This window comes from Haliotis cracherodii, unplaced genomic scaffold (genome assembly GCF_022045235.1).
Source record: "Haliotis cracherodii isolate W230 unplaced genomic scaffold, xgHalCrac1.p SCAF_2, whole genome shotgun sequence".
Taxonomy (NCBI): Eukaryota; Metazoa; Mollusca; class Gastropoda; order Lepetellida; family Haliotidae; genus Haliotis; species Haliotis cracherodii.
The window spans coordinates 66568380-66580265 of record NW_027266275.1 but is presented as its reverse complement, the minus strand read 5'-3'; the positions used below and the strand labels follow the sequence as shown (position 1 = coordinate 66580265).

Sequence of the window (11886 nt, the reverse complement as noted above, 5' to 3'; positions counted from 1 at the left end):
CCAGCAAACTATGCTAACTGATCATAAGACGGAATGATCTCCGTGGGGACTGGGTTGGAATAGGTCCCCAGCAAACTATGCTAGCTGATCATAAGACGGAACGATCTCCGCGGGGACTGGGTTGGAATAGGTCCCCTGCAAACTATGCTAGCTGATCATAAGACGGAACGATCTCCGCGGGGACCGAGTTGGAATAGGTCCCCAGCAAACTATGCTAGCTGATCATAAGACGCATCGATCTCCGTGGGGACTTGGTTGGAATAGGCCCCCTGCAAACTATGCTAGCTGATCATAACACGCAATGATCTCCGTGTGGATTGGGTTGGAATAGGTCCCCTGCAAACTATGCTAGCTGATCATAAGACGCAACGATCTCCGTGTGGGCTGGGTTGGAATAGGTCCCCTGCAAACTATGCTAGCTGATCATAAGACGCAATGATCTCCGTGTGGATTGGGTTGGAATAGGCCCCCTGCAAACTATGCTAGCTGATCATAAGACGCAACGATCTCCGTGTGGACTGGGTTGGAATAGATTCCCAGCAAACTATGCTAGCTGATCATAAGACGCAACGATCTCCGTGTGGGCTGGGTTGGAATAGATTCCCAGCAAACTATGCTAGCTGATCATAACGCGCAATGATCTCCGTGTGGACTGGGTTGGAATAGGCCCCCTGTAAACTATGCTAGCTGATCATAACACGCAATGATCTCCGTGTGGACTGGGTTGGAATAGGCCCCCTGCAAACTATGCTAGCTGATCATAACACGCAATGATCTCCGTGTGGATTGGGTTGGAATAGGCCCCCTGCAAACTATGCTAGCTGATCATAACACGCAACGATTTCCGTGGGGACTGGGTTGGAATAGGCCCCCTGCAAACTATGCTAGCTGATCATAAGACGCAACGATCTCCGTGTGGACTGGGTTGGAATAGGCCCCCTGCAAACTATGCTAGCTGATCATAAGACGCAACGAAATGGATCGGGTTGTCTGTCATACAGACCCTGAAACAAAAACATCCAATACATCCCATTCAAGGCTACAATATTTGGCAAGTCTAGATTACTGTAGAATCCGGAAATCTGAAAATGAAGAAAGTCTCTGGGCTCTGGGCTCTATACTTCAAGGAGTGTTTTTTTCTTTAAAATATGTTCTTTCAGAGACTAGATGTTTGTCTCTGGATCGGGTGGTCTGGCGTGGTAACTTGGTTGATTTGCGTGTCCTCGTACCCCGACGGAGTGGATCCTTGCTCATTATATCTACCACTGATCCACGACTACTACAGGACGTCGTCCAGTCGAATACCGCTGAGTGAGGCGTGAAACCATAACGAAAGATATAGTATGTGTCCTTAACGACAAGACATCTCGGCGTTATTAAGATAGATGCCCTATCTGTAGATTTACATGTATTAATATTTGTAATCTTAATTGACATGCGTGGGTTTCAGGGCTCTCGTGGATCTTTTGCCATGGCAACTGGAATCTGTTAATATTTCAAAACAACAGTTTCTTGTGCTTAGAATAACCTTAATAACGTCTCTGTAAGTGTAACTATAGTTATGAAGCACATCATTATCATCATCAAATGTGTTTGATCAATGGTAATGTGTGGATATTAAACATAATTATTCATATCTTACATAGACGGATCCAGGGGGGTCCAGGGGATCCAGGGGGGCCGGAGCCTCCCCTTTTGAAATTCAAATGTAGCATGCTGTAGACAAACCCACCACTCCCTCCACTGAGAGAGGACTTTGTTAGTGGACACCTCCCATTTTTTTAAAATGCTGGATCCGCCCTTGTCTTACATAATAGTCTCTTTGGTGGTGAAAAGAAGCCGATAGTTTAATTGAATTCTTATCAACGAACATGATCCCTCAGTTGTCAATTTATGTATACACAATGAAACAGATAATGTATCTAAAAAGAGACAAACGTGAACTGTGTCAAGCGAAATTGTAATTCCATCAAACAACAGTTTGCCTGTTTTCCATTGAAAGGTAATGACAGAACTCCATCGTCTACAATACAGATACCAAAAGATAACCTCCCTTTCAAATGTCAGCATCACCTTAATTGCGCTTCCAGAACCATCGACCGCTAGTCTTTACAACAGTGTCGGGCTTTTCATTCAAATGTAATTTCCAAATCATTAACACGTCCATCAGATTGTCCAAAGGGCATCACAACCACGCCATTGTTGACCAGTGTTTGTGTGACCTGTGCAACAACAAGGGTTGAGGGGTGGGATTTACCTCCCCGGCACATCCGACAACCCCCCACCCCGTCAAAACTAAACACTTCAATGACATAACAGAGAGGAGATCCCTTGGGGAGAGTAAGCGATCCTATTTTCGGATCATCGAGTCAACAAAGCTCAACGTGTCAGTCAACGAGTCCTTATTGTTCATAGGTCCGTTAAGCATGTTACGTCATATCCTGTCATGCGCATGCTGAAGTATACTGTGAAACGTTGATCAATCATTACTGATGCACGGCAGCATTTGTGAGTTAATTTGGCTGATCATTGAAGCTCGCTCAGAATCAACAAAACAGAAAATGGTAATTACATGTTAAGCACCGGTCATAGCTGGGGGCGGGGACAATGTAAACAAACTGACCGGTGGGAAGAAACATGGGGAAGGTATTTCAAGTGATAATGATTATCCTCAACAATACTGTGACCCTTGAGACACGCCCCCTTTGGCGAAATCGTGAAAACGTTCGGTAACTCTGGGTAAATTCCCGTAGGGCACCACAAGTGAGAGTTATTGTTGGATGAAGAACTTCCTGATATGTGAAGGTCTTGTAGAACCGACTTTGTTATTCCAAACTGGAATGTTTCCATAACTACTACTTGTCAAGAATCCTGCCTGTAATCCCCCTTTTTTTAAATTTAGTACAAAAGTAAGAGCAAAATTTATATTAATACATACGCAACCCTTACAATCAGATGTTGTTTTAAAACAATAACTAGCACCGATTTTAGTTTTGGAGTTCAAACACTATTTTAGATATTAAACTCTTGATTGTTGGATTCATCATACACTTAAGAGGATGTACACTAATGTAAAGGGGCGGTCGGGTAGCCTAGTGGTTAAAGCGTTAGCTCGTCACGCCGAAGACCCGGGTTCGATTCCCGACATGGGTACAATGTGTGAAGCCCATTTCTGGTGTCCCCCACCGTGATATTGCTGGAATATTGCTAAAAGCGGCGTAAAACCATTCTCACTCACTCACTCACTAATGAAAAGAGAAATGCAAACATTAATACAGTTCAACTACACTGCAGGGCAAAAGAAAGTATACACCCATGTTTGATGGCGGTTAGAAATAAAAAACAAGATGTGGTTATTCGATGGTGATGCATTTGATACGAGTATTGGTCCTTTAGTCATAGGACCCGTGAAGATCCGGGGTAGAATAAGTCTTCAGCAACCCATGTTTGCCGTAAAAGGCGACTATGCTTGTCGCAAGAGGCGACTAACGGGATCGGGTGGTCAGGCTCGCTGACTTGGTTGATGCATGTCATCGATTCCAATTGCGCGGATCGATACTCATGATGTCAATCACTGGATTGTCTGGTCCAGACTCGATTATTTACAGACCGCCATCAAATAGCTGGAATATTGCTGAGTGCGGCGTTAAACAACAAACCAACAAACCAACCTTTAGTCATAGTTTTAGTCCTTTATGTTTCAGCAACTGTTTTCAGCCACCTAACGTTTTGATAATTTTTTTCAAGTTTCTTTTGCTCGGAAGTTTTATCATAAATAAAGTGGCTTTTTTCAGCCAAAGGCGCATTCGATATAACGACCAAAATTTCAGTAATGTAGAATTATTACATGTATACAACTGACACACACTTATGTATCCGTCAACTTGATTCATATCGACAATTTCTTCTTCCAGTTCTGATAATTAATTCTTGTAAACCAATTGAAACTACGGTAATTTTACAAGCGCACCAGGCTCTTTAAATCCATCGGGGGCCTTCAGATCACCAATGTCATACTCCAATGCTTATCAATGGCTTTGATTTATTCTAGCATTAGGATTCCTTACGTAATTTTTAGTTCTAACCAATAAATGAACCCTGTACAATGCAACGATGTTCTAATTACATAGAAGCGGGACCTGTGGGATTGTTTTCTCTATAAATATTAATAATTATGTATTTTATGAGGGATACAATATTTGCAATTAATATATATATTATATAATAGAGAATATCAATATTCATAAACTAATCTACTTCCATTTAGCTGACAGCTATAAGACGTATTCAGTGCAGCTGCAACTCGGTTCACGAAGCTGAGCATCGGATGAGGACAGATACTAAACCTGACATTAAACAGCGTTTCTCTCCGATACAGATACACATCTAGTCATGTTTAATGCAAGCGAATAAATCACTTTGATCTGTCCTTTGTATTTGTAATACAAGATGGTGGACATAAAAGTTCTCTTATCGGTTTAAAAAAATCGATGTGTAATGGATACGTGTCATCCTCGTCCGGTTTATCCCGCAACCTTCACTTCCAATATCACCACGTCGTGACAGTCGTGATGTCGTGTTAGACTTGCTCAAATCTCTGAGGCAATAATCTATAAATTATGATTTAAACTAATAATTATTGCCTCAGAGACTTGTGCAAGTCTAAGGACACCGGTCTCCTACAGGGACAATTTGTTCTTATTATGTATATAATCTAGAAATTATTATTTAAACTAATAATTACGTAAATAATAAGAACAAATTGTCCCTATACGAGAATGGAGTCATTAGACTACTGTCAACATATCTAGATTTGCCTATTAGGGAGGATAGAATTTCCACACATCCATGGACTTATCTTTCAGTACAGCCTTGGAGCAAGGCTATTTCTTGTATTAAGACAAGCGCAGGTTTCATATATCACGTCACACAGACACGTGCATATATAGAGATAGATGGACAATGAATACATCACACTGACACGTGCATATATACAGACAGATGGACAATGTATACATCACACAGACACGTGCATATATAGAGACAGATGGACAGTGTATACATCACACTGACACGTGCATGTGTAGAAACACGCACATTTCATACATCACGTCACACAGACACGTGCATGTATAGAGACAGATGGACAATGTATACATCACACAGACACGTCGACACATGGGTCAGAATACAATGAGAAAACTTCAAAGCATTTATCTATAGTCACATTTTACCGTTAATTCGTAAAACGGGAATCACTAAATACCTACAATTTTAGCACTTATATATGAAGCTTCTGGTCCCTGTATATTCACATACAGCCATAAATTCTATCCGTTTTAATATGAAATAAATTACCTGTGATTAAGATAAGCCATATACATTACACGTGTTGGGGGTACATCGTAGTCCGTGTGACAGCGACACTGTGTGTCAGCGGTATGCGATTGGCCGACTGGTATCTACATGCAATAGACAACATACGACAGCAGTCGGGCAAGCTTTACGAGGGGGATTAGAAGGTGTTTAGCTGTTAGGGACATCACAATACACCGTGTGATATCGACACCTACATGTCTGCTAGCTCAGTCACACCAGCTAATTCAAGCGAGCAGAAAATACGAAATGTCAAACACTCGTAAGTAAGATCGTGAAGGCCGAATGGTCGTCGCTGCGTGAATAGTCGGGATTAAAGATGGCGTCGTTTCTGCACGTGCTTATAATTAAGTGTAATCGATTCTCAATGCGGTTGATAATGCACGATCTTATGTTTTCGAGTATCCTCGAATACGAGATTTGACGATTTCTATCCGAAGAAAGTGTTTGGGCTTCAGCTTTTGAGCAGGGATCGACATCCTTGCTTGTATTTATTCGAGAACACCTGGTGTCATTACTGGTTTTCAGTGATCCATTCATAGAGTTTTTACCTCTAGTTTACCTTCAATGTCTAATGGCAACAATTTCGGCAGATAATTGACACTAATTATTCTCTTGTCGTTTTATAATTGTTCCTGAAATTCGTATCAATTGCAGTAGGTTTCACTGACGAATTATCTACAAATTATAACATTTAAATAATTTGAAATTATTACAACCGTCAGATAATGGATTCCATGATTTCAATGCTGAAGCAGCAGAGAGCGACGGAATACACACCACCTGAAGACGAAGCTACGATACATGATCATATATTAGTCAACGATGGAAGGTTCTCTGTGTCGAAGTACACTGACAGGTGATACTCTCCACCGAATAGTCGACAGCTGACGACTCTAGACCTGACGTGTTGACGTCGTGACGGGGGTTCATGTAACATATTGACATCGTAATGGCGGTTCATGTAACATGCTGACGTCGTGACGGGGTTTCATGTAACATATTGACGTCCTGACGGGGTTTCATGTAACATATTGACGTCGTAATGGCAGTTCATGTAACATATTGACGTCGTAATGGCGGTTCATGTAACATATTGACGTCGTGACGGGGTTTCATGTAACATATTGACGTCATGATGGGGGTTCATGTAACATGCTGACGTCGTGATTGGGGTTCATGTATCATGTTGACGTCGTGATGGGGGTTCATGTAACATATTGACGTCGTGATGGGGGTTCATGTAACATGTTGACGTCGTGATAGCAGTTCATGTAACATGCTGACGCCGTGATGGGGGTTCATGTAACATGTTGACGTCGTGATGGGGGTTCATGTAACATGTTGACGTCGTGATGGCAGTTCATGTAACATATTGACGTCATGATGGGGGTTCATGTAACATGCTGACGTCGTGATAGGGGTTCATGTATCATGTTGACGTCGTGATGGGGGTTCATGTAACATATTGACGTTGTGATAAGGGTTCATGTAACATATTGACGTCGTGATGGGGGTTCATGTATCATGTTGACGTCGTGATGGGGGTTCATGTAACATGTTGACGTCGTGATGGGGGTTCATGTAACAGGCTGACGCCGTGATGGGGGTTCATGTAACATGTTGACGTCGTGATGGGGGTTCATGTAACATGTTGACGCCGTGATGGGGGTTCATGTATCATGTTGACGTCGTGATTGGGGTTCATGTAACATATTGACGTCGTGATAGGGGTTCATGTAACATATTGACGTCGTGACGGGGTTTCATGTAATATATTGACGTTATGATGGGGGTTCATGTAACTTCTCCTATATATCACCTTCCAATACAACAAATAACAGAACACTTTCTGGATTGCTATGCAGTGCACCACAACTCACCGTTTAATTCAACATTAATATCACATTTACATATATCTCAGTTATTGGACATCCATGATATACCCAATATCTAGCATATGACATTGAACAAATTGATAATATACAAATACTGACGACGAGTCTCGATTAACGCGACGAGCTTCAAATATACGTGGCAACGAGCCCTACAAAAGGCAACAAGCCATAATCAGTGATAATAAAATATTATGAGCAACGAGCTGCTGTTTACATGCGACAGGCATCAGTTTCTCGGTGCGACAAGCCTCCATGTTTGTGACATTCTCAGGGCGACAAGCCTCCATGTTTGTGACATTCTCAGGGCAACAAGCCTCCATGTTTGTGACATTCTCAGGGCGACAAGCCTCCATCTTTTGCGACATACCTCGTGGGCGACAGGCCATCATGGTTAACACCGTTAACCGCACATACTGCAACTTAGAAACAATCATTAATAAAAGTAAAGTTTTCAGTGGCGCACTGCAAGCGAGAATGACCACTCTATACATGCTTAACCTTATATAGCCCCTTATAAGCGCCCTCTACTATTACACAACACCATGTTGTATTTTCCTACGGTAGGAGAAAGTAATTTCTTTCTTATTCGTACCTCAAACGAAAGAAATAATATTTCTCCTATATATCACCTTCCAATACAACAAATAACAGAACACTTTCTGGATTGCTATGCAGTGCACCACAACTCGAGATTCAAAGAACGGGCTGATAAAATATAATACTATAGTCCTAACGACATTGATACTGACAAACGATGTTCTACTGAATCCTTTACATATCCATCTTTTGCGTTCTCACTTTTCCATCTACCATGCCTCTTAAACATCCTGTCCGGGACACCATTGTTAGCTGCAGCTGTTGCACCGCCTGCACGCAAACTATGCAAACCATACTTTGATATATCTCTGACAAAGGGGGCAAAAGCTTCAATAAACTCTTCCCTCAAACGAGTATATGACATACTTGAATTTTGTTTTCTTAAGACGTAAGATGTCTTACACTTTGATAAGTTTCTGAAAAGATACTCTTGTGACTCATTATCAATACAAGCCGCTTCAACATATGTTTCTAACCAAGAAACCGGGCATAGCTTCCCTCTTGTTCTGCTTATTAATAGCCAGGCACCATCTCGATACATATCAGTTTTCGATTTCTCAATAAACACTGTCATATAAGATTCGTAAAAAATAATATCACATCTCTTCAAATTGAGAAGCTCAGCAGATCTCAAAAAGCCGGCATAAGCAACTAAACTCATAGCAACAATGCGAATATCCTTCAAGCAATCGCTGTGTTGCTTAACATCAACCAATTTCTCTAAAATATCTACAGTAATTGGCTCTTTTTTACATTTGGGTTTCGAAAGCTTTCTCTTAGCAGCCTCAAGAACATTTCGAACAAGAGAATTATCTGTCGGACTTGGCAGTCCCAACAAATTATGCACATGGCGCATGCTATAAAACGCAGTCTGAACTGATGAAAACGAATCATTACGCTGCATTACAGCAACAAGATAAATAGCACAATGCAAAGGCTGAACAGGCACGTCTACACATATGCTGTTTGAATTAGCCCACCTTTGCCACGCTTTAAATCCGTAATGGTACTTCCTGCTAGTAGAATCAGCTCGAGCACAATTCAACAAGTCCGGAATCTGGTCAGCTAGATCCCTGGCAGTTCCAGGCAACATCTCCAACTCAGAAACATAAGCACGAGTAAACACATCTGTAAACATAAACATCAAAATTGCATTTTCAACGCCAACATGTTAAAATGCAAATGCTCAATACCAAATATTCCCCCTTGACATCTACCTGGCACGTAAGCCTCTCTTTCTCTAGGTAGATAACAGAAATCCAACACTTGTGGTATGAAGATACCGTTAGGACACAATAATGGCCAGTAATTTGCAGAATACCACGCCGGAACTATCAAAGTACCTTTCGCTTTTGACCATTTCATGTGTTTCAACACTCTACTCACAAGGTACACAGGGGGAACTACCCAGTTATTTACACTATCCCAACTCTGTGTGAACGCATCGATGTATTCACACCCAGGATTCCAAAACCTTGAACAGAATCTGACAACTTTACAGTTGTAATGCGTAGCAAATCTATCGATGTCACATTTACCCCATTTTCGTTGGAGCTCATTGAAAATGTGGGTAGCTATACCCCAATCATCATAATCTACAATCCTACTGATATAATCTGCCTTCTGATTCTCTAATCTGGGTATCCATTGAATCTCCAGATGAATAGCATGTGACACACATAAATCAAATATCTGTAAAGCAATTTCCTGCAAATCTGCTTTCATACTTCCTTTAGACACTATGGATTCCACATTGCTGTTATCGGTAAACCATTTTACCCTCTGGGATGTTAGAAATCTGGATAAAGCATGTAATACACACTTAACCGCTGTTAATTCTCTCCAAGTAGAACTTTGTTCTGCCTCGTCACGTGACCATTGACCTTGAGCCCTCTGGTTTCCATATTGAACACAGTAACCACCATATCCCGAAGCACTTGCATCGCTATATACAACACGAGTCACACCTTGTGTTTCTGATAAAAAACATTGTGAATGCTTATGAATGTTACTTTTCCAAAACTCTAACTGGCGCAAACTAACTTCATTCAATCTGATACTTTCGTTCCATGATGATACATCTAATGTTTGCACACTCATAGACCGAGTCATCAATTGACACACTGAGCCTGTAACCATTTTCATAGAAATAATTTGACCAATCACTGATGCAATATCTCTCACAGAAACCTTGCTTCGAACGCCTATGTCTAACAAACGATCTATCATTTTCAGAACTTTTTCCAATCTTCTGGCTGGAACTGTCAAAGACATACTTTTAGTTTCAATGATAAGGCCCAACCACTCAATGCATTGATGAGGCTCCCACAAAGATTTTTCTACTTTCGGAACAAATCCAGATTTGATTAAGTCATTCTTTATAGAACCACTTGTAGACATTGCACAATCTTTCGTTTTAGCAGACACAATTCCATCATCCAAAAATGTTACAACCTTATGACCTTGAAACCGCCAGTATTTAACCAACTGCCTTGTAACTTTCGTGAAAACATACGGGGCGGTTGTTAAGCCAAAAGGCAAAACTAGAAATTTGTAGAATATGCGATTCTCACCTTCTCCCCACGCAAATCCTAAAAAGTCAGTATGTGCAGGATACATGTCTATATGATGATAGGCAGAATGAATGTCAAATTTTGATAACCAATCTCCTTGTTCAATATACATCAAAGCTGATCTCCAATCCTCATACTTCACTGACGTTTTCCAAATATGTTTATTTATAATAGATAAGTCTAGAATAAGTCTTTTCCTCCCTGACGATTGTGTAGCGACTGATAGAGGGCTCACGATATGAGGTTTTACGGCACAAACATCTACGAGACCTTTATGTACTAAATCTTGAATGGCCGAATCAACAAATTCACTGTTTTTAATAGCAGATCTGTTATTTCTCTTATCCATCATTGGAGGAGTCGAGTAAAACGGAATCTTGTACCCGTTTTCAATAATGTCTAACACAAAATCTGTTGCTCCGATATACTTCCAAAAAGAAACATTCTCTTTAAGTCTATTCTTCACGCAGATCTCAGCCTGACCCTGCTCATACTCATAATAATCGGTTGTTAATCTAAATGTATCATTATTGAGTGAAGAAGATTCAAAACTACACTTAACTTTTGTCCCGGCTTCTTCGTGATGGACTTCACCTCGTTGATTGTTTATCTGAGTTGAGCTTGGGCTGGGTCTGGCCGTTGGCGAGTGGACAATTTCGTCTCCAATGCGAGAAGTCACCGCAGTGAAAGCAGGCCCCTGTTGACCTCTGGCCTCCACGGGCACGAAAAAGCTGAGAACCACCAACAGCAGACTGACCGTGCATGCTGTCGCTGACCGCTGTTGACGCTGGAATGGGTCGTGGTCCATACCTATATGGGCGCGCACGTGCATTACGAGCGTTTTTGGCCTTGATTTTCTTGATGGCCTTGTTCTCGGCCCTCGTGATGCGACGGTCATCATCGGAGTCATCAGCCAATTCACGGGACACGTAGTTTCTCACGGTCTCCCAGCCTCCCTCGGACGAATCTGCAATCTTGATGTGTTTGTTTCTGTTCTCGATCCTGGCTATCTCATTCTTGACTAACTCAGTTACATAATCACTCTTACCGTACTGAATTCCAAATTCAATTTGTTTAAATGTCTCTAAAGTCTCTTCATTAAAAGAATATTGAATGCGATTACCCTCGCGTGACCATACGTAATCTTTCTCTGCTTTCAGTTTCTGCAACTCCTTGTTTGTCTTTGAGAATTCTTCTCTTAAACCAGTAACTCTCAGTTCTAATCGTTCATCAATACTTTTCGCTATCTCTTCTTTAGATGAATTCAACTGTTTCAAAATGGCGTCTAACTTGTCGTTGATAGGTGTTTGGGCTTCCATAACAAAAGTAAAGTTTTCAGTGGCGCACTGCAAGCGAGAATGACCACTCTATACATGCTTAACCTTATATAGCCCCTTATAAGCGCCCTCTACTATTACACAACACCATGTTGTATTTTCCTA

The 11886-nt window shown here is 41.3% G+C and overlaps 1 protein-coding gene across 3 annotated transcripts; it reads right to left on the bottom strand.

Annotated features, from left to right (window-relative positions):
• Positions 1-7346: 7346 nt before the first annotated feature.
• On the bottom strand, positions 7347-11603 carry LOC139469457 (integrase/recombinase xerD homolog). Of its 3 annotated transcripts, XM_071251637.1 has the most exons (4): positions 11007-11603; position 10928; positions 8852-8999; positions 7347-7693 (listed from the first exon to the last, which is right to left on the bottom strand). In XM_071251637.1, the coding sequence occupies exons 1-4, from the start codon at positions 11352-11354 to the stop codon at positions 7675-7677; spliced, it is 516 nt and encodes a 171-aa protein (XP_071107738.1). In that variant the 5' UTR covers positions 11355-11603; the 3' UTR covers positions 7347-7674. The 3 variants fall into 3 exon arrangements, 2 of the variants coding, with proteins under 2 accessions (XP_071107738.1, XP_071107737.1); XR_011653730.1 differs by lacking the exons at position 10928; positions 11007-11603 and having other exon boundaries at positions 7347-7687; positions 8852-10556; XM_071251636.1 differs by lacking the exons at positions 7347-7693; position 10928; positions 11007-11603 and adding an exon at positions 9699-9759 and having other exon boundaries at positions 7996-8999.
• Positions 11604-11886: the final 283 nt, after the last annotated feature.

Coding starts and splice junctions, on each gene's coding strand:
- LOC139469457 (XM_071251636.1), bottom strand. CDS start 8,964: ATGTTGCCTGGAACTGCCAGGGATCTAGCTGACCAGATTCCGGACTTG.